The sequence below is a fragment of the Candida pseudojiufengensis genome, assembly GCF_024610245.1.
Source record: "Candida pseudojiufengensis strain CBS 10847 chromosome Unknown scaffold1, whole genome shotgun sequence".
NCBI classification, from domain to species: domain Eukaryota; kingdom Fungi; phylum Ascomycota; class Pichiomycetes; order Serinales; family Debaryomycetaceae; genus Lodderomyces; species Lodderomyces pseudojiufengensis.
The window spans coordinates 1,093,663-1,117,157 of NW_026261530.1; the positions used below are offsets into that span (position 1 = coordinate 1,093,663).

Consider the following 23,495-nt stretch of genomic DNA (forward strand, 5'->3'; position numbering starts at 1 on the left):
AACAAATATGCTCTTAAAGGCACCAGAACAACAAAATCAACGGTTTTGGCAACTTGTCCGAGTGGTTAAGGAGAAAGATTAGAAATCTTTTGGGCTTTGCCCGCGCAGGTTCGAGTCCTGCAGTTGTCGTAAATAGTTGTCACAATTTATTTTTTTTTTAAACTACTTTTCAAACAACTTTCTCTATAAACTTGCTTTTTCAAACAGTGGGAGATGATTTCGAATTTAACAATAATAGAGTAATTACTGAATTTAAAATATTTTACCTTTATTTTAGGAGTTGTCATATTTTTATTTAGAAATGCAAATGTTATAGATATTCGTAATGAAAAGAAACACAAACCTTTATTCATGAAAAATGTAAAAAATTAAATGATTATCACTCTATACATACTCAAACCTATCATTATCATGAACTAAATCCTTTTCTTTTAAATAACTTAAATATTCATTCCATAAATCATCACCTTGTTTCAAACAATTGTAATTTCCAATTATAATTAATCCATATTTTGCTCTTGTTAAAGCAACATTTAATCTTCTTTCATTTTTTAAAAATCCAATATTATTCTGGGGGTTTGATCTAACACATGACATAATCATAAAATTTTTTTCTCTACCTTGAAATGCATCAATTGATGCAATCATTATTCCTGAAACAATATGAATATTTATAGGTTTTGAATCATTTGAAATATCATCTAAATCAATTTCAATTTTTAATTCTAAATTTGTTGGATTTATTATTTCATCTTTTATTAAATTTGATGATATTAAATCTCTTTGACCTGAATAAGGAGTTATTATTCCAATTTCTTCACGTGATATTCCTTTTTCAATTATAAGATTTTTAATTACTTCTTTTATATATTTTATTTCTCCTGGATTATTATATGTATATCCATGATCTTCTCTTAAAAAATTTCTAACTGATTGCTCTGGTGCATTATTTTTGGTATCCCAAAAATACACAGGTTTATCATTTGGTATATTTTTCATGTTTCTATTTTCATTAGTTATACCATCTAATAATTCATTATTATAAAATTTCATTCTTGGAAATTCACTAATTTGAGGATGCATACGATATTGAATATTCAACATATGAGGTTTTTTATAAGCTTCATTCATTAAAATTCTTTCAAATAATGATGTTGATAAATTGGGGATTAATGAAAAACAACTTAATTGTTTTTGATCTCCAACAAATACAAATTTTTCAACTCCTGGTACTGCTAATGGGATTAATGTACTTGGTTCAGAAGATTGAGTTGATTCATCCATTATTACAACTGGACATTTTTGTAAATTTTTTAATTGTGAACTACCTGCAACAACTGTTGTAGTTAATATAACTTTTGCTTGTGCTATTTGTTCTTTTGAAATTTGAAATTTATCTTGAGCATATTTTTTATAAGCATTGCTACTAACTGATGCATTTTTATTTCTTAAATCTTGTTGTACTTGTTGAAATTTTTGTGACATTGCATTATAAATTTTATGATGTAAACAAATTGAAGCTAATGGATGTTGTATATTATATTCCTTTTCCTTTTCAGATGCTGTTATTCTAATGATTGATTTTTCATGTTTTGGTAATAATTTTTCTGCTATATTATCTATTGCAATATTTGAAGCTGCAACAACCAATATAGGATAAGTATTTAAAGATTCTAATAATTGAATTATAGTTTCATATATTGCAGAAGTTTTACCAGTACCAGGAGGTCCCTGAACAACACTTATTTTATTATTTAAAACAGATTGAATAGCAGCCTTTTGAGAATCATTTAAATTTGTTGAAAAATTTACTTTATTTTTAAAGAAAATTTGCTTGATGGGCTCTTTACCTAATAACATTTTTTTAAAATTTTCATTATTTAAATTATCCATTGCATTTAAAATTCTTGATACTGGTACGGAAGCAGGTAAAAGTTTTAAATGTTTTGAATGGATAGTTTTGGGTAATGGTTGATTATTCCATTTATATAATACAATAACTAATTCAATATAATCAACTTTATTTGATCTCTTATTTTTCCCTTTTCCTCCCGATTTAACTCCATCAACAGTAGCTACTTTCCCATACCATGGAATATCATCATCTAATATTAAAAACATAGCTTGATCTTTTTGAAAAGGATCTTTTTTTAATTTTTTAAATCTATCTGATAAAAATCTATCAATAATTTCAGATTTCATTGGTATACTTACTTTAAATTGATTATTTTTTTTATCTTGATCTTCATACCATTCAATCATTAGATCTTTTGGTTCAATTATATTTGAATCATTTGTTAATTGATCTTCTAAAAATATATTAAAACTCATTTCTCTAAAATATTCCTCTATTGAATCATATGATAGTTTTAATTTTGATGATGGATGATATTTGGTTATATATGGTGGTAAAATTAAATCAGATGATGAAGTTGTTGAAGGATTAGTTGTTTTGTTTATACTTGGACTTTGACTTCGAATTGGTGTTTGATTACCTGAATTTAGTGGTGTGGTTTTTTTGGATGATATAGGAGTTTGTTTATTTGAATTAGTTGGTGTTGGATGATTCGATGATCTAGGAGTTGCTTTCTTTGAATTATTAGGTGTGTTATTAGTTTTTGGTGTGTTATTAGTTTTAGGTGTGTTATTAGTTTTAGGTGTGTTATTAGTTTTAGGTGTGTTATTAGTTTCGGGTGTGTTGTTACCTTTTGGTGAGTTCCTACTTGACGTGCTACTTTTTAGAGTGTCTTTCTTGCCTTTTGATGTATTATCGTGAACATTTGGATTTTTCAGTTTCGAATGTCCATTTGAATTTGTACCATCCGAAATATTCAATGATTGGTACTGTTTAGATGTTGAGTTCGTATTTATTTTATTGCTGTTAGTTGCAGGTAATCTTGAATTACTTTTTGAGCCATTCACGTTGTTAAACTTTTTTGAAGTTGAGCTTGCATCTGATCTTGAGAATCTTCCATTACTTGGAGCATTTTTCACTTTGCTCAATGAATTTTTCTCATTAGTTTTTCCAACATTTGATGATCCTATAGCCTTTACAGTTGAGCCAGATTTGATATTACTGGCACTTTGTTTTGATTCTTGATAATGTTGTCTTCTAGATTCAGCTTCAGGGTCTTCCTTCTTGGGTCTTCTTGACGGTCTATCACTTTTGCCACCTCTTTTACCGCCTCTTCTTCCACCACGACGTCCTCTTCCACCACCTCTAATTGATTTTTTCACAATAACTTCTTTCAATCCTAATAATTCAGTTAAAAACTTCTCATCATTTTCTCCTACAAAGTTTATATTTTGAGATTCATATTGAGGTGTACAATTCTTACATGCTATGACTTGTCCTTTTGATGTATTACCAACAAATAAATTATCTTCACTGCCACATAGTATACATTCAATATCTCTAAATTTTAAATATTGATTTAATTTTCCAAAAAATGCTCCATTAGATAATGTATAATTTGCTGATGGTTGTTCACCTGTTTCCTTAGTAACATTACTTAAACAAAGTTGACATAATAAAGCCATATCATTATAACCATATCTTAGTATTGCTAGTTGATGAATATTTGAATCTGAACATTCTTCACACTCCATTGTTTCATCTGTTTTGATTAGTTTTACTGACTTGTGCCTTGTGGTTGATAAATGTTTTTGAATATCTGATGGTGTTTCAAACGTCTCAGAACATGTTATACATAAGTAATTTTCATCTTTTGGTTGCAGCATTAAAGCTTCTGATTCTTAAATGTAAAATGTAAATGCTTTTGAATTATTTTTCATGTTATCTTTTTTTCTACTTTTTTGCAACCAACTTTTAAAGAGATGAACTTATTAAAGATACGTTCATAATCATACATACAAAATCACTACTTACTTTTCATATTAAAACATGGTGTCCGAGATTCAATGGATGTCCACACTTCCTAAAATCAACCATTGATTTACATCACCTTCACAAAGTACTAATTTTAAAACTCCACCATCCCATCCATATCCATTATCTTCTAAACCTTCAGCATCAACATCTTCTATCCCCATATAATCATTGATTCTTTGTTTTATAGTTAACCATAACGCATTATCTATGGGCCACATATTATTATACACTAATGATAAATGAGGTAAATATTCTTTCTCAGCCCATTCTGCAGCTTTATATGATGCTGCTCTTTGTATTTCTGATGTATCAAATTGCTTTGTTTGTGCTTCTTCATGACGATGTTTCTTCAGTGGTTTTCTTCTCACTGTGTTTCCATGATGATCAGTTGTATATAAATGTGGATTTTGTTTTTTATTCTCTGATTCAATATCATAAGGTGCTATAACAAATAATTCTCTAATTATTCTTGCAAAAGATATTAAATTTGGATCTTTTAATACTTCAAAATATAGTTTTTGAAAATATTTTCTTTGACTATTGATTTTCCCCAAGGTAACTAAATTTGAATGATTTTGAGGTAATGATTGTAAAGCAACTGCAGAAGCTGATAAAACTTTATCTACATCATCTCTTGTTTTGGTTTTATCATCTAAATCAATCAGTATATTTGTAGTTATAGTTATATGTGGTTCAAATTTTGGTGATTGACCTGGAAATAATGTGTTAATTGAACTCATTAGTGTTGATAATTTATCATATATTTGAGAATTGGGTTTGGGACAAAGCCATAAAGCTACGCCTAATCCTTATTTGAGTTAGTAGCTAATTGATTAAGAAGCTCAATTGATACAACATACCCATGTTGGATTGTTTGTTAATTTATCTTGTTGGTTCTTACAATCACTGTTTTGAGAGGAAGATAAGATTAAATCGAAAAATTTACACAAAAATCCCATAAATAATAATTAGGACCATCAAGTTGATAATCTGTAAAACGCAATTACTTTTTAAAAAACATACATTCTTAATCTCTATAAATTCAATTAATTTTGAATCCCACTAATTACGCTACTTCAATCTCATAATTTGGAATAATTGCTCAGGTCAACATGACCAGATAGTTATTCCCATTTTTTAAAGGTATTAATCAAACCATTAGTGGATGGATCATGATCTTCAACATCAGTCTTATCATCTAATTGTTTACCGATAACTTTAGCTAAAACTTTACCTAATTCAACACCCCATTGATCGAATGAATTGATATTCCAAATAGCACCTTCAGTAAAAGTAACATGCTCATAATAAGCAATCAAAGCACCTAAAGTAGAAGGAGTAATTTTTTGAGCTAATATTGAAGTAGTTGGTCTATTACCACTGAATTCTTTATGTGGCACTAAACCACCAGTAGCACCTTCAGATTTAACTTGTTCTTCATCTTTACCAACCATAAGAGCTTCTGATTGTGCAAAAAAGTTTGAAGCTAACATTTTTTGATGTTTATTATTTTCAATTGGATTTTGAGATTGAGCAGCTAATATAAAATCTGCTGGAATTAATTTTGTACCTTGATGTAATAATTGAAAGAAAGAATGTTGAGCATTTGTTGCTGGTTCTCCAAATATTATAGCACCAGTTTGATAATTTGTGAAAACATTAGCTCTAGTTACAGATTTACCATTTGATTCCATAAATAATTGTTGTAAATAAGCTGGGAATCTATGTAAATATTGATCAAATGGTGCAATTAAATGAGTTTGAGCTCCAAAGAAGTTATTATACCAAACATTAATTAAACCACCAATTACTGGAATATTATTTTCTAACGGTTCATTCAAAAAATGTTGATCAACAGTTTCACCACCTTCTAAGAATTTTTCAAAATTATCATAACCAATATAAATGGCTACAGATAATCCAATAGCTGACCAAACTGAGTAACGTCCACCAACCCATGATTCGAATTCAAACATATTTTTTGGGTCAATTCCAAATTTTTCTACTTCTTTTTCATTTGTAGATAAAGCTGCAAAATGTTTAGCAATATATTTAGTATCTTTTGCAACTTCTAAAAACCAATTTTTAGCAGAATTGGCATTTGCAATGGTTTCTGCGGTTGTAAAAGTTTTTGAGGCAATTAAAAATAATGTAGTTTCTGGTTTTAAACCTTTCAATTCTTCAACAATATTTGTACCATCAACATTAGAAACAAAATGAACGTTTAAACCTGGTTTGGAATAAGCTTTTAAAGCTTCAGTAACCATAACTGGACCTAAGTCAGACCCACCAATACCAATATTAACAACATCAGTAATAGCTTTACCAGTATAACCTTTCCATTCACCTGATCTAACTTGGTTTGAAAATTCTTTCATATGTTCTAAAACTGATGAAACTTCATTTGTGGTATCTTTACCATCAACTTCCATTTTTCTTTTATGGATATTTCTTAAAGCAACATGATAAACTGCTCTGTCTTCAGTAGTATTGATATGTTTACCTGCAAACATATCATCTCTTAATTTTTCCAAATTAGATTCTTTAGCTAATTTAATCAAAGTCTTGAAAATTTCTTCATTAATTAAATTTTTTGAATAATCAAATAAAATTTTAGAATCATCAAAATTAGTAAAAATTCTTGAAAATTCTTGAAATCTTTTTGGATTTTTAGCAAATGCTTCTTTAACATTGAATTTTTCACCTTCTGATTTATATAATGATTCTAATTCTTTCCATGCTGGTAAATCAGTTGCTAATTTGAATGATGCTGACATTATGAATAGTTTGTTGGTTGATATCTAGTCAATTGAGTATGAAATGTAACTGACTGAGTTACAATTGATATGATAAAGTTGAAAATGAATTGGTTGAAGTTATTGAGAAATGGAAAAAAGGGAAAGCAATTGAATTTCAATTAATAAATTATTATGTAATAAATTTTGCGTAATTTAAATATCAATCGGAAATTTGTGATTTCGGATTTACTATTAAATTTTGATCCAAAACATTAAAGATACACGTTCTTCAATGAGTTGGTTCAATTTGATCATTTGGAATTACAATCCCATTGCAACTTCTTTGTAATTAAAACTCTATTTATTGTCTTTGTAGCTTAAGTCTGGGTTGGACCAAGATTGAAGAAATCATCAGCAAAACAACAAAAAGGGGCTTTTTAATTGGTCCCTTTCGGTTGCAAAAGAATTTGCTCAATACACCGGCAGAAGTTTTAAACAGTCGTGCTGTGGATGCTCATGGCTTTATACTTACTTTCATATTGTATTTCTGATTGTACCAGTAATGTTCTTATACATTTGATCTGATTTTGAATTTGACTTCAACTTCACACTTGAATTCAAATTACCCCCTAAAATAACGGGACAAAAATATAATAAATTTTGCAGAGATCTAACGTAAAAAGATTCTGTGCAACACAAAATCGTAATGATGAAACGAATATTCAACAAACTATACCAACGTGAATAATCAGATCTATTAAAAAGATGGGATTAGTATCGAGATGGGCAGATAACGCTGATGAAAAAGACAAGAATTCAACGGCGGAAAAAGTCGAGAAAGGAGAAGAAAAGAACATAGGTTTAAGTAATAGTAAGTGGGCTCATGCAGAAGATTCTACAGATCTGGATATCTCAAGACCAAAAGGTCCAAAAAATCAATATAACAATAATCTGAATTTCAATCAAAGAAACGATCCCAATAGACGATATAATGACAATGATCAACGCAACAATCATTATCGAAATGGACGATATAATGGTAATCGATCAAATGCATACAATTCAAATAGAAAAGACTATGGAAATCGAAAGTCCCGCCAAAACAATCGCGAAGAAGATCTTGATGATGGGGATGATGAAGAAACAGTAGTTGAGGATGATGAAAGAGAGGAAATCCTATACGAAAAAGGACCAATAACAGATGCTGCAAAGTCATTAATGTCAAGGATAACGCTTCCTAGTGTTGACCCTAGGCCAAATAGCAAAAGTAGTCATACCAGCGATAAGACGGCTTGGGAGGAAGATGAAGGAGAAGAAGAAGAAGAAGAATGGGAAGATGACGATAATGAAGATTATAGGGATGATGAAGATGAGGACAGTGAGGAAGATGAAGATGATGAAGAGAGACCACCCATTGGTAAAAATCCATTAGCAGCAAGATTAGATGGATTCAAAGACAATAATAGAAACACGAAACCGATTTCAAATTTTTCGAAAGGTCTTCTGAAAATCAAACCTATCAGTAAAAGCAAATTCAAAACCTCAAATCCTACTACCAAATCAAAACCTACTTTCACTCCAACCAAAGAAAAAACAATATCATTTTCATCATTCACCAAAAGTAATCGAGATAAACAACCAACTCAATTTGATTTTACTAAACATTTAAAATCAGACAACACACAAGAGAAAGAAATTGATGAAGCAAAAGAAAAAAAAGAAAAAGAAGATTTGTTAAAAATGATTGAAGAATTTGAAAGTAAAAAATTGGATTGGGCAAGTTTTGAAGATTGAGCTTGAACTAGACTTTAAAATAGACCTTCCGTTCTGAATTTTGTATAATTATAATAGATTTATATATTATTTGATATTAACATTGATCGTGTTTCAAAATTTATCTCCACAGGTAAAGTTACGGAGTTTTTGAAATTGAAACACAAAATCATTGTTCGTATAAGATCATTTTCTGTTTCACTTTCTAGAATCACTGTTTATCAGCTCAACACGATTGAAATTTTTGAATAACACTATTGATTCAAGTTCAAACTTAAATTGATCAAATACATAGATGATATCACAAAATTTTCAAGGACTACGACTGAGAATTCTACTACATCAACCAAAATCAAGATCATATCAAATAATCATACCAAATTCCATTTTGACTAAATTTCAATTGAAAGAGGGACTACATACTCAATGCATTAGCAAAGTAAAACTGTCGAATGTAAAGTTTGCTCCGTTAATAAACCTTTCAAGAAAATTTAGTAATATCAACAAAAATACTAGTGAGCCAACAATTCAAATTTCAAATAACAATAAGTCACAATCACAACGAGAAATTGAAAAATCAAAATATGATGATTTGATCAAGTCTGCAATCTCAACTCATTTAAGTAATGGAAACAATTCAACTTTAACCAGGAAATCTCGAGTTACGTTTAAAACTTTTGTGATATTTCTTATATCAATTTATGTGATTTCAATTTTAATATATGCTGCAATTCAACTCCGTAATTATCAAATTATTGAAATAAATGATAGAGATGGAATGAAAAAGATAAAGAAAAGATCATTATTTGTACCGCTTTGGTTCAATCTCAATACATTTGGTCATAAAACTTTAAAATATCCTCAGGAATTGAAATATTTGGATGAAGATTTATATCACTTTGTTATGAATGATATAATACAACAACAACAGAAACAGAAAATGTTACCTACAAATAAAGAAGAATTAAATTTACAGGAGTTTTTGAAGGATTTACAATTAAAGAATATTAATTACTCTTTATTACTTAAAGTTTCATTAAATAGTAAAATAAGAGAGTTTTTTGGATTACCAGTAACTTTAGACTTTCCAACTTCTTCAGATTTCAATATATGGATTGAATTAAATCATCCAAGTGTTAATGGTATTGAATTTGAATTTAGTGATGATTTAAATGAACTAAATGGGTTTTTCCCAAAGACTAAAGTAAAATTTCAAAAACTGATTAAAACAATCAATTTGTTATCAATAAAGAATAAAGCTTTCAGTTATTGGGATAAAAGTTTGAATTTGGAAAATTTGGAAAGTAACAGTGTTGATATAGCTGATAGTATTCATGAAATTCATGATAATAAAATCAAACCAACCAGAAACAATGATGACTATGAGATTAAATTCAGTGGTGAATGTGATATAAGTAATAAATCTATAAGTTATAAGAATGATCATGATCACGTCAAGGGAAAATTGAAATATGTTGGATCAATTGACCCAGATTATTTAATTTTGAACAATGGTGTCCAAATAACTAAAGTTGAATTAAATTATGATGATACATGGTATAAGATTGTATAAAACCTGGCAAAGATTAGTCATTGTAATTTGAAATACTCAGCAATTCATTTTCAGAAATTTCAGGTCTTTCTTTTGCTCGATGTTCCTTTATTTCTTCTCCTTCATGCTCTTCTTCTCCATCATTATCATAAGTAATGGATTCTATAATTTCTTCTTCTTCTTCTCCTTCTCCTTCATTTGCATATAATGTATAAACTGCACCTTTGAAAAAAGTATAAATGAAAGATATTTTAGTTTCCAATTTCCTCAAATTTTCTATCAAAATTACACTTTCACTTGGTTGTTGTTCTTTAGATTCTTGTTCATTATCTAATATTGGATTTGTAGTAGTTAGACTTTTTAATTGTTGATTTATTTTAATTAATGTGTTATTCAAATTTTGATATTCTGTTAGCACCGAAGCTTCTAATTCAGTCAAAGATGATACCTTTGAATAATCTATGTCATTACTTTGTTTCCTTAGGTTACCAGCTGGTGTTGTTGTGTCTATAGCTGGTGGCATTCCATGAGCTTGTGCTTGATAAGATCTGATTATCTGATACTGATTGTGAAATGAATGTTTGTTTACACATTCTAAGACACAAAAAATACTTTACATTTTTCATGTCGCGTAATCTTGAGATTATATGAAGAATTGAAAATATGTTGTGTAAAAGTAACTAGCAAATATAAACTCTTGTATTTTTAAGATTTCAATATTAAGGTCTTCATGATACTATCTTCAACCTACTGTTAGTACGAATTCAAGAACCTCGAGACCGTAGTTGTATTAATTTCTTCCTACAATTCTCGTAAATTGTACCTTGATTATTATTACTACCAAATACCTGCATATAAATTATTCCCTTAATATTGCTAAATTTCATTTGGTCTTTAAAGAAATACTTGAAACTTATCAAGATATCTTATCAAAAAGAAATACTCAATTGAGTGTATTATTTCCATTTATAACCAACTCAATCAGCTCAATTGATAATATCTCAAACTTGCAATGTCGGCTACTGCAACACAAACTCATGGAAATGGCCGATTAAATCATGAAGAATCATTAACTTCAACTTCATCACGTCAAAATCAACAAAGTAATAATCATCCCACCAATGAATCTTCACCAAAGCAATCAGAACCAAATAAACCAACAAATAAAACACCTAATGAACATCCACATAAAATGAAAAGAAAATTAGTAAGGAAACCACCAAGTTCTAATGCTTTAAAATATAAAATTTGGTTATCTGGTCATTTAATGACTTTAATATTTGGTTCAATTACGTTTGTATTTCAAGTATTTTGGTTACCTAATTTTTATTATATAAATTCAATATGTTATAGATTAGCATTAATTGGATCAATGTTAGCATTAAGTGCTACATTTAGTCATAAATTTGGTTTACATTTTTTACCACCAATTGCAACTTTATTAAGTCATCAAAATTTTCAATATTTAATTTTAGCATTTATTTGGTGTTTTACTTTTAAATCTAATTTTAAAATTATCCCTCTTTGGTTAATTAGTCTTTTACATATGGGAAAATTAAAAAATATAAATGCAATTGAAAAAGAATCTTCATTTTTAGCTTCTGTTATAGCATATGATGAATTAGTATTAATTGTTTATTTACTTTTAAGAACTTTATTTTTTAGAAATGCAAGTGGTTATCAATTAGTTTTATTTTTAATATTTTATTGGTTAAGAATTTTATATAATAAAGAAACAGGAAATTTATTTGGAGTTATTGTTGAAAGATTAGATGGTAAAATGATGAAATTAGAAAATCCTAAAGTTAAACATTATTGGGTTAAATTTAGTCATTTTGTTAAAGAGAAAAGATTACAAGAAAAACAAGATGATTAGAATGTTGGTGTAGTTAGTTCTTCAATAAGGGTAACACTAATCACTGAGTATTCGTTCGACTAGACTATGTAATACTATAATTCAAATGTAAAATTTGTTAAACTGATAACTTAATATTCTCTACGTCATAGCTTGAACCGATTCGAGCTACCTTACCCTTTTGTCGCACCAAAAAATAATTCCGAGAAATTTCAACGATATATCTTTATACTGAATAAACCACTTCATTCAATCACAGTTTAGTTGAGAGCCAACTCCTGAACTAACAAATAAACATACAAACTACAAAATGTCAAAAGTTCCAGCAATTTATCAATTGGGTCATTTACCTATAAAAGATCATGTTTTTTCACCAGATCGTTCCCTTTTAGCAATTACAAAAGAAAATGAAATTGAATTATATAAAGTTAATAAATCAAATTTATCATTAAAACCAACTTTAATTACAACTTTAAAAGGTCATGATAAAACAGTAACAAGTGTTGATTTTTCACCTGATGGGTCCAAAATTTTAACTTGTTCACAAGATAGAAATGCATTAGTTTGGGAAAAATCTCATGGATCAAATGAATATAAACCTACATTAGTCTTATTAAGAATTAATCGTGCTGCTACTGTTTGTAAATGGTCACCAGATGGTAATAAATTTGCAGTCGGTTCAAGTGATAGAATTATTGCAATTTGTTATTATGAAGCAGAAAATGATTGGTGGATTTCAAAACATTTAAAAAAACCTATAAAATCAACTATAACAAGTTTAGATTGGCATCCAAATGGAGTATTATTAGCTTCAGGTTCAACTGATGGTCATGTTAGAGTATTTTCTGCTTATATAAAAGGAATTGATTCAAAACCTGAACCTTCCGTATGGGGTACTAAATTACCTTTTCAAACATTATGTGGAGATTTTACAAATGAAACTTTAGCATGGATTCATGGTGTTAAATTTAATCCTAATGGTGATGCATTAGCTTGGGTAAGTCATGATTCTTCAATTGGTATAGTTTATCCACAAGGTGAAAATTTAGAACCAAAATCTATATTAAATTTAAAAACAAATTATTTACCTTTTAAATCTATAGTTTGGATTTCAGATGATTCAATTGTTGTTGGTGGGTTTAATTGTAATTTGGTTGTATATAAAGGAAATGAATCAAATTGGTCAGAATCTTATCAAATTGAAGAACAAAAAGATTTAACAAAAGATACAACTACAACAGTAGATGATGATGAAGATCAAGAAATTTCATCTCATCAAGCTTTAAATATGTTTAAACAAATGGATTTAAAAGGAAGAGCTAAATCTCAAAATTCTTCTAATAAAGTGGGAGGTGGAAAAGCTTTATCTACAATTCATCAAAATACTATTTCTAGTATTAAAAATTTTTCAAATGATAAAGTTTCAACTTCTGGAATTGATGGGAAAGTTGTTATCTTTAATGTATAGACTTAATGTTTATTAAATAAGTAAGTAAAAGTTTTTCTTGAACTCCTATATTTTTTAAATTTAATTCTAGATCCTTAATAATCCCTGCAAATACAAGAAAGAATAACCCTTTAGTTGAGGTACATGTACTATGCTCTATCTTAAATCTATCATTTAAGTCTTATTCCTTTATTGAAATCACCAAGTAAAAGTCAATATTTATCAAAAAAATTCACATTTTATGTAATAGTTTCATCAGCAAGTAGATCAAATAAATTCAGAAAATAAAAAGAAACTAATAATAATCAGATATTAAGCTTTTGGTATAGTTGTTATCTTCAGATATTTTTGGTTCAGAAGCAGAACTGAAATAAATTGTTTTTCATCATATTATTATTTCTTAATATTCTCTTCAATATTGATTCGCCTGATGATGAAAAGTATCAATAAAATGTCCCTAGTTTTACTTTCAATAAGGAATTTAACCCAAATGATTTACTTTCAATAAGGAATTTAACCCAAATGATTTACTTTCAATAAGGAATTTAACCCAAATGATTTACTTTCAATAAGGAATTTAACCCAAATGATTTACTTTCAATAAGGAATTTAACCCAAATGATTTACTTTCAATAAGGAATTTAACCCAAATGATCAAATTTAACTGTAATTTGAAGATATATGAGCCTATATTTATTGTTAATATTTGTCTAAATTTGTCAATACTTTCTAAACCAGACTTAAAATAAAATTCTTTTCTTTTTTATAAACAGTCAGATGGTGATGCATGTAAATTATCCATGGATCATGTATATTCACCGGACAGAAAATGTAGGAAACATATTCATCATAATAAATAAAAAATTAAATAATTTAATTCTCAAATCTTGGAAAGTTTTTTGTATTATGGAAAAATGAATAACATACTTGTAATTGTTAGTATTTTGAGCTTTACAAAATTATTAATAAATCATGTTTTGATAGTATAGATCATAAACGAAGAATTCCTTAACAATATGTCCTGCATGTACATCCTCAGTTATGAAGTTATATATCATTTGGTTTAATCATTTGAAAAATATATATCAATTTGATGATTTTGATGGTGTTTGTAAACATACCTTTTTGATCACTGAATTCAATAACTAATCGAAAGTCAAGTAAAATACGTTTTGATAACCGTGACAGTCTTGTCGTTACCGAAGTAGATTTTACTTGAATGTTAAATGAAATTGATCCTACTTTGTTTAATGCAAAAAGAAGAGTGTAAATTTGAAATTTTTTTTTTCCAATGTGAAAATGTTTTGAATTTTTCAAACCGGGTAATTTAACTGTCGTGTCCTTTAAATATGTGAAGTCAAATTTTTCACTGAATTTTAGAAACGATGAACCATTCCATCAAGTATGAAATCATTCTCAACATCAACTCAAATTACTTAAACTCAACAACATTCATCAACAATAATTTTAGCAGGAAATCCTTTGGCTCATTTGTCTAGAAATTTTAAAAGCTGTATGTAAAGCTCAAGATGAACAGGATTACTCAAAGCATTGTCAGATATTAGTGACTTAAGACTTTTTGTATAAGGAAAACCTGTATTAAATGGTCTATCAATAGCACACTTATAATGCAAGTTTTCCTTATACGCAAAAAGCCCTGAATTACTAATATCTAACTCGATTGGAAGTCAAAAGCAAAAACCATTTCAGTCTATGGTTGATTTTTTTTGATCATTGTTAGGTTGGGAAACTATATTTGTCAAATTTACCAATACAGGTTAGATAGACATTGTTTTTGCATAGAGGTGACATTTATTACAAGGAGATTCGAAGTATGGTAGGAACTGTTGGCAGAGACTTCAGACATGATTAGGGCTTAGTTTATGGTCCTAATCTTTATATTTCAACAGCTAAAGTCTTAAATCACTATGACAGCTAAAGTTGGCATATTTTTACACGTAACAAAGTAATGGTTATGAAAAATGCTCTAAAGGAACTAAATGGTACACCATCTACATTTTCAACAGGACAGTGGGTATGTAAGAGAAGACAAAAGGGAAAGAGGGCTCAACCAAATTTGGCGGGACCATTTCAAGTAATAGAAGTTGGCAATAAAGGTAGTTATAAATTGAACGATGGGACAAAGGCATCAGGGGGAACATGTCATCATGATGATTGGAAATTAGCATATGCTTTAGACGATAGACCTATCCAAGTTTTCAATCGGTATGAAAATTCTTTGAAAAAAGCTGAACAAAGGTTGTGTAGCACAGATTGATCAATTTCATTTCCATCTTGAAGTTAATTGATGGGTCTTTCTGCTGCATGAACTTCAATTGTTTCACCATCTTGTACCTTGCCTGTTTCATATTTTTACATAGTTTCATGTTTGAGGAAACAAAGAATTCAATGCACGTAATATGATTGATAGATATCATCAAGGATAAAATACACCATAACCTGTTGAATTTGTTTATCAATAACATCAACCTTTGCCTATGATAGAAAAAACTGCATCATATTAACATTCAAAGTAAGGTATTATAACTTTTATCATATATAATGCTCGAGTCGATGTCACAGCTGAGCAAATCCGACAAGTTGTGAAGTTTAATATCATTGTTGACAGTATTCAATGGACCTTTTATCAAATTAGTATTACATGTCAAAGAGACTGGTTGCGTAGACGTTTTCAGCTGAATTTATCAGTCTTACAAACATGAAAGTTTAATAATACACACATTAGTAATTTTTCATGTTTGGACAGGCAAATACAAAGATTTTTTTCACTACAGAGTGTATTATTTTAGATCCAAGTAGGTAAAAGCGTGGGGTTAAAAAATCAAAATTTAAATACATGACATAAAAAAGTTGATATTGTCCCAAATTTGCAAGCAAAAGATTCCTTTCACCTCAAACTATATACTAGTATAGTTTAATTGATTCTAAATTCTAATTTGAGCTCGAAATTGAAAGATTGAGCCTTCAAATATTAGGATTCGAACATAAGATCAAGTGAAAAGTTTTGCCCCTCGCTACCAATCAATAACAAGTACGCCACGCCAGATCTGAGTTTTGACGTGGCGTAGTGGTCATTTTGAGATCCGATCTTGCAAAATGAACTAATCTCAAGTTCAAATCGTTCAACAAGCAGGAATTATTACGGATGCAAGGTTAATGAGTCGAACTATAGACTGATTTTATACTAATAACCCACTAGGCCATGAAAATTTGCAAAATTTCGTGGCATAGTCGTCAAATCGAGATCTGAGGTTATAAAAAATATTCTATTCTTAAGTTCGAATCGTTTAATTTCCCGTGTAAGATTTAAAAATTTATGATTTATTCTTAAACAAGTAATATTGAAAGTAAAGCTGAATAGTTTCAATATGCATTTAGCATTTCATGAAAATATGATTTCACGAGGAGTTATGAAACATTGAATATGGTCGAATAAGGTGAAATAAGCTAATACTCCTACAAAATAAAATTTATTATAACTTTCGTATTCGTAGTCGTCGTCTATTGAAACACCAATGCAATTTTAATATGGCAAAGCATAGGTAGTACAAAGAGTTTTACGTACGACGAAAAATATTTCTCTAGTATGTGTGTGTATACTGTATATGTTTAAATCAAAATATATGCAATAGTTTCAAGATACTAAAAAATTATTCAGCGCAATGATCTACAATATTAATTTAAAAAATTAAACAATTAAACAATCAACTGAATAATCAAGAAATTTCATATGAATGAAGTGTAAAAAAAATAGTTATGTAATGCATCAATTGTTATTTTACTTTTTTATTGATGATTCAAACAGTGTTCTTGATAAACACAGAAAGAAGAAGAAGTCATTAATTCGACTAATATTTAACTTTTAAAATTTCATTTAGTCGTAAATGCAATTTAGATATAAAATTCGTAAAAACATTGTGGAGAGTGTTTCTTATAGTACTTCAAAGGTATATTTTGTTAGTCACGTTAAGCTTAATGAACCAAGTAAGAGTACTGACAGTGACCTCCTTTATTTCCTTTTTCATCCCTATATTCAAATTCAAAGTGATAATGAAATTGAAATGAATATGGTTAATTAGGTTAAAAAATAAATTTATTTCTTTTTTACTTTGTTCATGCAATTAATTTAAATTTAAACTTTTGAGATTTTGTGTTACAAAAAACTTAAGATTTGAAGATCCAATTAATAAAACCTGAAACAAATAAAAAAACAATAACAATTTACTACTTTATTACTATCTCCACTCACTAATAATACACAACGAACATATTTAAATTAAAAATAATAATAATGGAGGGTTCATAATTTTTTGATTTGCTATCCAAATAGGTAATATCATAAGAAAATATGAAACTTAGGGGGGCATATACTAAAAGATAATTATATTTATGTTACTGTATCCGTGTATTATGTTTTAAGATACGATGAAAATGTTTTAGTATCTAGATTCAACTTATTATATTCAAGTTGATCTAATTTCATAGATCTAATTAGTTACAATTTACAGTTACGACTTTTTATCACCAATTTGAGTTTCAAATATTTCCGTCATCTCCTCATCTGATACTATATAAGTATCAACAATTATCTTTATTCACCAATTTCCTGTTCCATATTATAAGCATTTACATCAATCAGATTCAATTCAATTCAATTCAATTAAACATGACTATTACTGCTGTTATCTCAAGAACTAAAGTACAAAAGGATGCATCTCAACAACAAACACAACAACCAATGAATCAAAATCAAAATCAACCACCACCAAATCAACAAAAACAACATAAATCTCAACTGAGAAAAATTGTTTTCAATATTTCACAAAATTTTAAAGTTATAAAAGTTTTAGGTGAAGGAGCTTATGGTATAGTAGCATTAGCAATTCATTTACCAACAAATACAAAAGTAGCTATAAAAAAAATTGAACCATTTGAAAGATCATTATTTTGTTTACGTACCCTTAGAGAAATTAAATTATTAAAAAAATTTTCAAATCATGAAAATTTAATTAAATTATATGATATTCAAAAACCAACAAATTATCAACAATTTAATGAAGTTTATTTAATTCAAGAATATATGCCAAGTGATTTACATAATATTATTCAAACTCATATATTAAATGATCAACATTTACAATTTTTTATATATCAAATTTTAAAAGGTTTAAAATATATTCATTCATCAGGTATTATTCATAGAGATTTAAAACCTTCAAATATTTTAATTAATGAACATTGTGATTTAAAAATTTGTGATTTTGGTTTAGCAAGAATTGATACAATAAAATATAATAATTTAAACACAACAGCTAATCCAAGCATTGGTAGTACAAGTCCTGAACAAAATAAAATTTCATTATTAACTGAATATGTTGCTACAAGATGGTATAGAGCACCAGAAATTATGTTAAATGCATCAAATTATTCTACATCAATAGATATTTGGTCAGTTGGTTGTATATTATTTGAATTATTAACTTATAAAGCAATTTTCCCAGGATCAGATTATATAAATCAATTAAAATTAATTTTTGAAATAATTGGTACTCCCACAGAAGAAGATTTAGAAATAATAAAATCAAAAAGAGCTAAAAATTTTTTAAAATCATTACCAAAAAAATTCAAAGTTAATTTTTCAGAATTTTGTTTAAATCATCCAATTCGAAAAATTAAACATCGTAATATTAGCAACGAGATAAATCCATTATGTATTGATTTATTAGAAAAAATGATGTTATTTAATCCTGAAAAGAGGATTAGTGTTGATGATGCTTTAAAACATCCTTATTTATCTAATTATCATGATCCTTTAGATGAACCTACTACTAATTTAATTCCTTTAAAAGAATTTGAATTTGATATTGAAAAACAAAATTTAAATATTGAAGAATTAAAATTACAAATATTTGAAGAAATTATGATGAATAAGAAATAATTGATTGATTGTTTTTACATTAAAAAAAGGTTTTGGTCTATATAAATTATATAAAATTAGTTATCTTCTCTCAAATGTATAATAATATAAGAAAATATACCCTAAAATTAAAAATACAACAGATAATCCACTTAAATACCAAACATCATGCCAAAAAGCACCAACTTTAAACCCAAAAGTACTTAAAATAACAGCACCAGGAACTTCAATAGATAATCCAAATTTTTTTTCTTTCAACATTAAATCTTTAACTTCATTTATTGATAAAGCTTCATAAGCATAATGGAAAACAGAAATCCATTCTAACCATTTAATTTGTGTAGTTAAATCTTGACTATTTATAAATAATCCTGCAAATAATAATGATAATAATAATAATAATACTCCAATCATTGTTGATGTTCCTGGTTCTTTTATTAATATTCCAACAATTAACATTTCAATTGAAACAGCAACTGTAAAAAGCACCAAGACCATTATTGATTTTAAAAATGCATTATGTTCCATTGTTAATCCAACTAATGGATAAGCTATACTTATTAATAATATAGGAGGTAATACTCTTAATGGTATAATATCACATATAATTTTACTTAAATAATAACTTAATGGATTATAATAATTATTTGCTCTTTCTCTAACAAAAATAATTCTTTCAGTTGCAAATGAATGTAAACCAGTTAATGAACTAAAACCAAAAAATGCTAATATAAAAAAGAAAAAACCTAATCTATTTTGAAATCCACTTATATCATTTTTAACATTATAATATAAATAACCACAAAATAATCCCATTATTAAACTTAATAAATAATGAGCAAATAATAATCTTGGATTTCTATATAAATTTTTAAAAATTCTTGAACTTAATATTGAAATTTGTTGAACAATGTTTGCTTTCTTGAATATGTCATGTTTTTTTAAATCAAATTTTAATGGATGTTCCTTACCTTCGTTTATTTCATTAATTAATTCTCCAGCTAATGAACTTTCAATAAATAAATTATGTAATTTATTTCTTAATCTTATTAAAGTTTCTTCTTCTCCATTTTCTAATTTTTTACTTCCTATTATATCTGTATTATATTCATCTCTATGAACTGCGAAATGTTCCCATTCTTGTGTTGTATCTACTTGACTTGATGATCTATTTGTTATAAAATCTTGATGAATATCTGGATGATCTGAACCACTATGTAAATCAGTTGATGTTGCACTTATAACATTTGAATCAATATTTGAAACTTTTAATATTTTGTTATGATCAACTGTAATATCAATTAAATAATCAGCTATATTATAACCTAAAGGACATTTATAACCATTTTTTGTAAAAAAATCATTTGCCTTGATCATATCTCCTGAAAATATTAAATCTCCATCACTTAACAAAATTAATTTATCAAATAATGAAACTATATTACTTCTTGGTTGATGAATTGTAAAAATTATAGTTCTATTATAATCTCTTGATAATTTAACTAAACAATCTATAACATTCCTTGCATTATAAGAATCTAATCCAGAAGTAGGTTCATCTAAAAATAATATGGAGGGGGAAGTAACTAATTCACAAGCTATTGAAACTCTTCTTTTTTCTCCACCAGAAATCCCTCTTTTAAAATTTGATCCAATTACTCTATCTTTTATACCAATAATTCTTAATTCATTTAAAACTTCAATAACTCTTGATTGTTTTTGTTGGAAAGTCATTGATCTTGGTAATCTTAATAAAGCACTATTTAAAACAGTTTCATAAACAGTTAATGTTGGTATTAAATGATCTTCTTGATCAACAAATCCAACAATTTCTTTATAATGTTTTTTATCTAATTTATTACCATTTATATAAATTGATCCACTAATTTCACCATCTTTATTCTTGCCAGCTAATATATCTAATAATGTAGTTTTTCCAGCACCTGATCCTCCCATTATTGCTAAACATTCTCTTGGTTTAACTAATCCAAATATATTATTTAATACTTGTTGCTGTTGATTTTTGTTATCTTTATTATTTACTTTATAATTAATATTTTCAAATGATAAAGTAGTTGGTTCAAAATTTGAATTTAATAATAAACTTGAATTTGAATCTGTTGGTAATTCTTCATAATCACCATCATTGTTGGTATCAGATTTTTTAAATAATGCTGAATCATTTATATTTCTTACAATTGTAATAACAAATAATAAACAAACAACTAATACTCCAATTATAACAAATATATTACCTAAAGTTAATTTTGGATCTTTGGGGAAATCACAACCAGGAATTTCAGATTTATGAATACATTCACCAGATTTACATTCTAATGTAATATAAGGATCTCCGAAAACAGATTGAATTAAATCATTCATACTTGGTTCTGAAAATCTACATTTTTGATCATTTAATTCACATGAAAAATCACCTGGACCTTTTATTGTTTCAGTTAAAAAATCTGAAATATCAATACTTCCTTTTTCACCACATAACATTCTATCTGGTAAACATTTACATGCAATAGTTTCACAATTATATTTAGTCTTATTTGAACTCAAGTCATAATTTAATTTACATTTATTTAAATCACAATAAAAACTTTCTTTTTGATCAATCCAAAATTGAAAATTACAATTTTCTGATGTTTTATTACATGAAAAAGTAGCTTGAGGAATTTTACCATCTAAAATTTTTAAAATTTTGCTATTGGTAACATTACACATTTGATGAAATTGATTTACAATTATACCTTGTTTATAACATGTTCCTTTTATACCTTCAGGCATAAATGAATCACATACATCATCTCTTTCACATAAATTACAATTTATCCCTGACCAACCTGATTCACAATCACATTTGGAATCTTTTTTTCGAATGGGTCTTTTATTGTTTCCTTTTGATAATGATCCACATAATGGTTCAGAACAATCTAAACCTCCATATCCAGGTTGACATTCACACATTCCTGTAAATGTATTACATGTTGAAAATTGAGTACATTCAAAATTTGGTAAATTACAATTAAAACATGGTGGACAATCTTTATCTTCATTATCTTTTTCTGCGTTATAAGTTTCAAATATTGAATAATCTAATTCAAATTTTGGATTTATAATTGATGATTTTTCTGATTTTTTGATTAAATATTTTGTTAACTGTTTTGTATCGTCTAGTATAAGTGTTGGATCAGTTACTGCATTTGAAAAATTTAGTAGAAATGTTGATAATGTTATAATTGGGTACCACTTCATTATTTTATGATCAATTCAATTTACTTGACTCGTGCTTTTTCAATTAGCAAATTTCTACAATTAAACGAATAATGTAGTCTAGTTTAGTAATTATGGATAGCGTCGTCTGGTATAGTAGCTAAATGAATGAAGTTTCGTTCTATATTTTGCCCTTGATTGTAGGATAAAGTATGGAATTCGGTATTTCAATTTCTTACTTGCTAAGGTTGTTCGAGATTAAGTAATTTGACATATTTATCAGCTGATTACGTAATAAATTACATAGCATGCAAAACACGCGCGCGTTATTTATCAAAGACTTCAATAATTACGCACTTTATGTTTATCATTAAACCATAATCGATGTATATAAACAAGCAGTATAATCAGCCTCATTGATGAATACCCTACTTTTATGAATAAGATTGTGGAATTTTCAACTGCACTGACATACGAATTTGAAAGTTAATTAACTATTTTTGAAAACTCACCACAATCATGGTAATAGAAAAGACATATAATCCCAAATCATTTAAAAAATTATTAAATTCAAAATTAAATACTAAACCATCAAAAGGAGGTATAAATTTAGGTAATTTAAATTTTACTATAAAGAATGATAATAGTGATACTTTAATTTATTTAATATATTTATCATATTTAAATGATTTGATAATTGATTCAAAAAGAATTGGATCTTCTTCTTCTTCTTCATCATCCACGAATAGAAATATTAGTAGTAGTGGTAGTGGATTTAGTACTTCGACTAATGATTCAGCTGAATTAAAAAAGAAAATGGAAGATAATGATAAGATTTTGATTGCAGAGGAAGAAGAATTGGAAGAAGTAGAAGAGGAAGAGAATGATGAGAGTTATGATGATATTAATGAAACAACATTAGATTTAGCTGATGAATCTTTAGCTGAAAAATATAAGGGATTATGATTGAAGATTTTATGTCAGATCTGATGAGTGAATTATGATCTTGGGCGACGCTTTCCAAATTTTAACGAGTAACGGATTTATTTTTTAATTATTTTACTGTATATACAATCTATTA

The 23,495-nt window shown here is 27.5% G+C and overlaps 11 protein-coding genes across 11 annotated transcripts; 7 read left to right on the forward strand and 4 right to left on the reverse strand. All coding sequences in view use genetic code 12, as the record gives it.

The window, feature by feature from the left end:
* Positions 1-384: 384 nt before the first annotated feature.
* On the reverse strand, positions 385-4,756 carry KGF55_003599 (RNA helicase; the record flags this gene model as incomplete). The annotated part of the gene is made up of 3 exons (XM_051758411.1): positions 385-3,755; positions 3,936-4,694; positions 4,753-4,756. The coding sequence occupies 3 exons, from the start codon at positions 4,754-4,756 to the stop codon at positions 385-387; spliced, it is 4,134 nt and encodes a 1,377-aa protein (XP_051613971.1).
* A 260-nt stretch (positions 4,757-5,016) lies between these two features.
* On the reverse strand, positions 5,017-6,669 carry PGI1 (glucose-6-phosphate isomerase; the record flags this gene model as incomplete). The annotated part of the gene is made up of 1 exon (XM_051758412.1): positions 5,017-6,669. The coding sequence occupies one exon, from the start codon at positions 6,667-6,669 to the stop codon at positions 5,017-5,019; it is 1,653 nt and encodes a 550-aa protein (XP_051613972.1).
* Positions 6,670-7,395: 726 nt separating this feature from the next.
* On the forward strand, positions 7,396-8,424 carry FGR50 (Fgr50p; the record flags this gene model as incomplete). Its single annotated transcript, XM_051758413.1, has 1 exon — positions 7,396-8,424. One exon carries the CDS (start codon positions 7,396-7,398, stop codon positions 8,422-8,424), a length of 1,029 nt encoding a protein of 342 aa, XP_051613973.1.
* Positions 8,425-8,698: 274 nt separating this feature from the next.
* Positions 8,699-9,976, forward strand: KGF55_003602 (uncharacterized protein; the record flags this gene model as incomplete). Its single annotated transcript, XM_051758414.1, has 1 exon — positions 8,699-9,976. The coding sequence occupies one exon, from the start codon at positions 8,699-8,701 to the stop codon at positions 9,974-9,976; it is 1,278 nt and encodes a 425-aa protein (XP_051613974.1).
* A 13-nt stretch (positions 9,977-9,989) lies between these two features.
* DAD3 (Dad3p) lies at positions 9,990-10,478 on the reverse strand (the record flags this gene model as incomplete). The annotated part of the gene is made up of 1 exon (XM_051758415.1): positions 9,990-10,478. One exon carries the CDS (start codon positions 10,476-10,478, stop codon positions 9,990-9,992), a length of 489 nt encoding a protein of 162 aa, XP_051613975.1.
* A 489-nt stretch (positions 10,479-10,967) lies between these two features.
* On the forward strand, positions 10,968-11,831 carry KGF55_003604 (uncharacterized protein; the record flags this gene model as incomplete). Its single annotated transcript, XM_051758416.1, has 1 exon — positions 10,968-11,831. One exon carries the CDS (start codon positions 10,968-10,970, stop codon positions 11,829-11,831), a length of 864 nt encoding a protein of 287 aa, XP_051613976.1.
* Positions 11,832-12,120: 289 nt separating this feature from the next.
* On the forward strand, positions 12,121-13,278 carry ARC40 (Arc40p; the record flags this gene model as incomplete). The annotated part of the gene is made up of 1 exon (XM_051758417.1): positions 12,121-13,278. One exon carries the CDS (start codon positions 12,121-12,123, stop codon positions 13,276-13,278), a length of 1,158 nt encoding a protein of 385 aa, XP_051613977.1.
* Positions 13,279-15,226: 1,948 nt separating this feature from the next.
* On the forward strand, positions 15,227-15,535 carry KGF55_003606 (uncharacterized protein; the record flags this gene model as incomplete). The annotated part of the gene is made up of 1 exon (XM_051758418.1): positions 15,227-15,535. One exon carries the CDS (start codon positions 15,227-15,229, stop codon positions 15,533-15,535), a length of 309 nt encoding a protein of 102 aa, XP_051613978.1.
* A 2,409-nt stretch (positions 15,536-17,944) lies between these two features.
* On the forward strand, positions 17,945-19,216 carry CEK2 (Cek2p; the record flags this gene model as incomplete). The annotated part of the gene is made up of 1 exon (XM_051758420.1): positions 17,945-19,216. One exon carries the CDS (start codon positions 17,945-17,947, stop codon positions 19,214-19,216), a length of 1,272 nt encoding a protein of 423 aa, XP_051613979.1.
* A 60-nt stretch (positions 19,217-19,276) lies between these two features.
* Positions 19,277-22,456, reverse strand: ADP1 (putative ATP-dependent permease; the record flags this gene model as incomplete). Its single annotated transcript, XM_051758421.1, has 1 exon — positions 19,277-22,456. One exon carries the CDS (start codon positions 22,454-22,456, stop codon positions 19,277-19,279), a length of 3,180 nt encoding a protein of 1,059 aa, XP_051613980.1.
* A 477-nt stretch (positions 22,457-22,933) lies between these two features.
* KGF55_003609 (uncharacterized protein) lies at positions 22,934-23,380 on the forward strand (the record flags this gene model as incomplete). Its single annotated transcript, XM_051758422.1, has 1 exon — positions 22,934-23,380. The coding sequence occupies one exon, from the start codon at positions 22,934-22,936 to the stop codon at positions 23,378-23,380; it is 447 nt and encodes a 148-aa protein (XP_051613981.1).
* Positions 23,381-23,495: the final 115 nt, after the last annotated feature.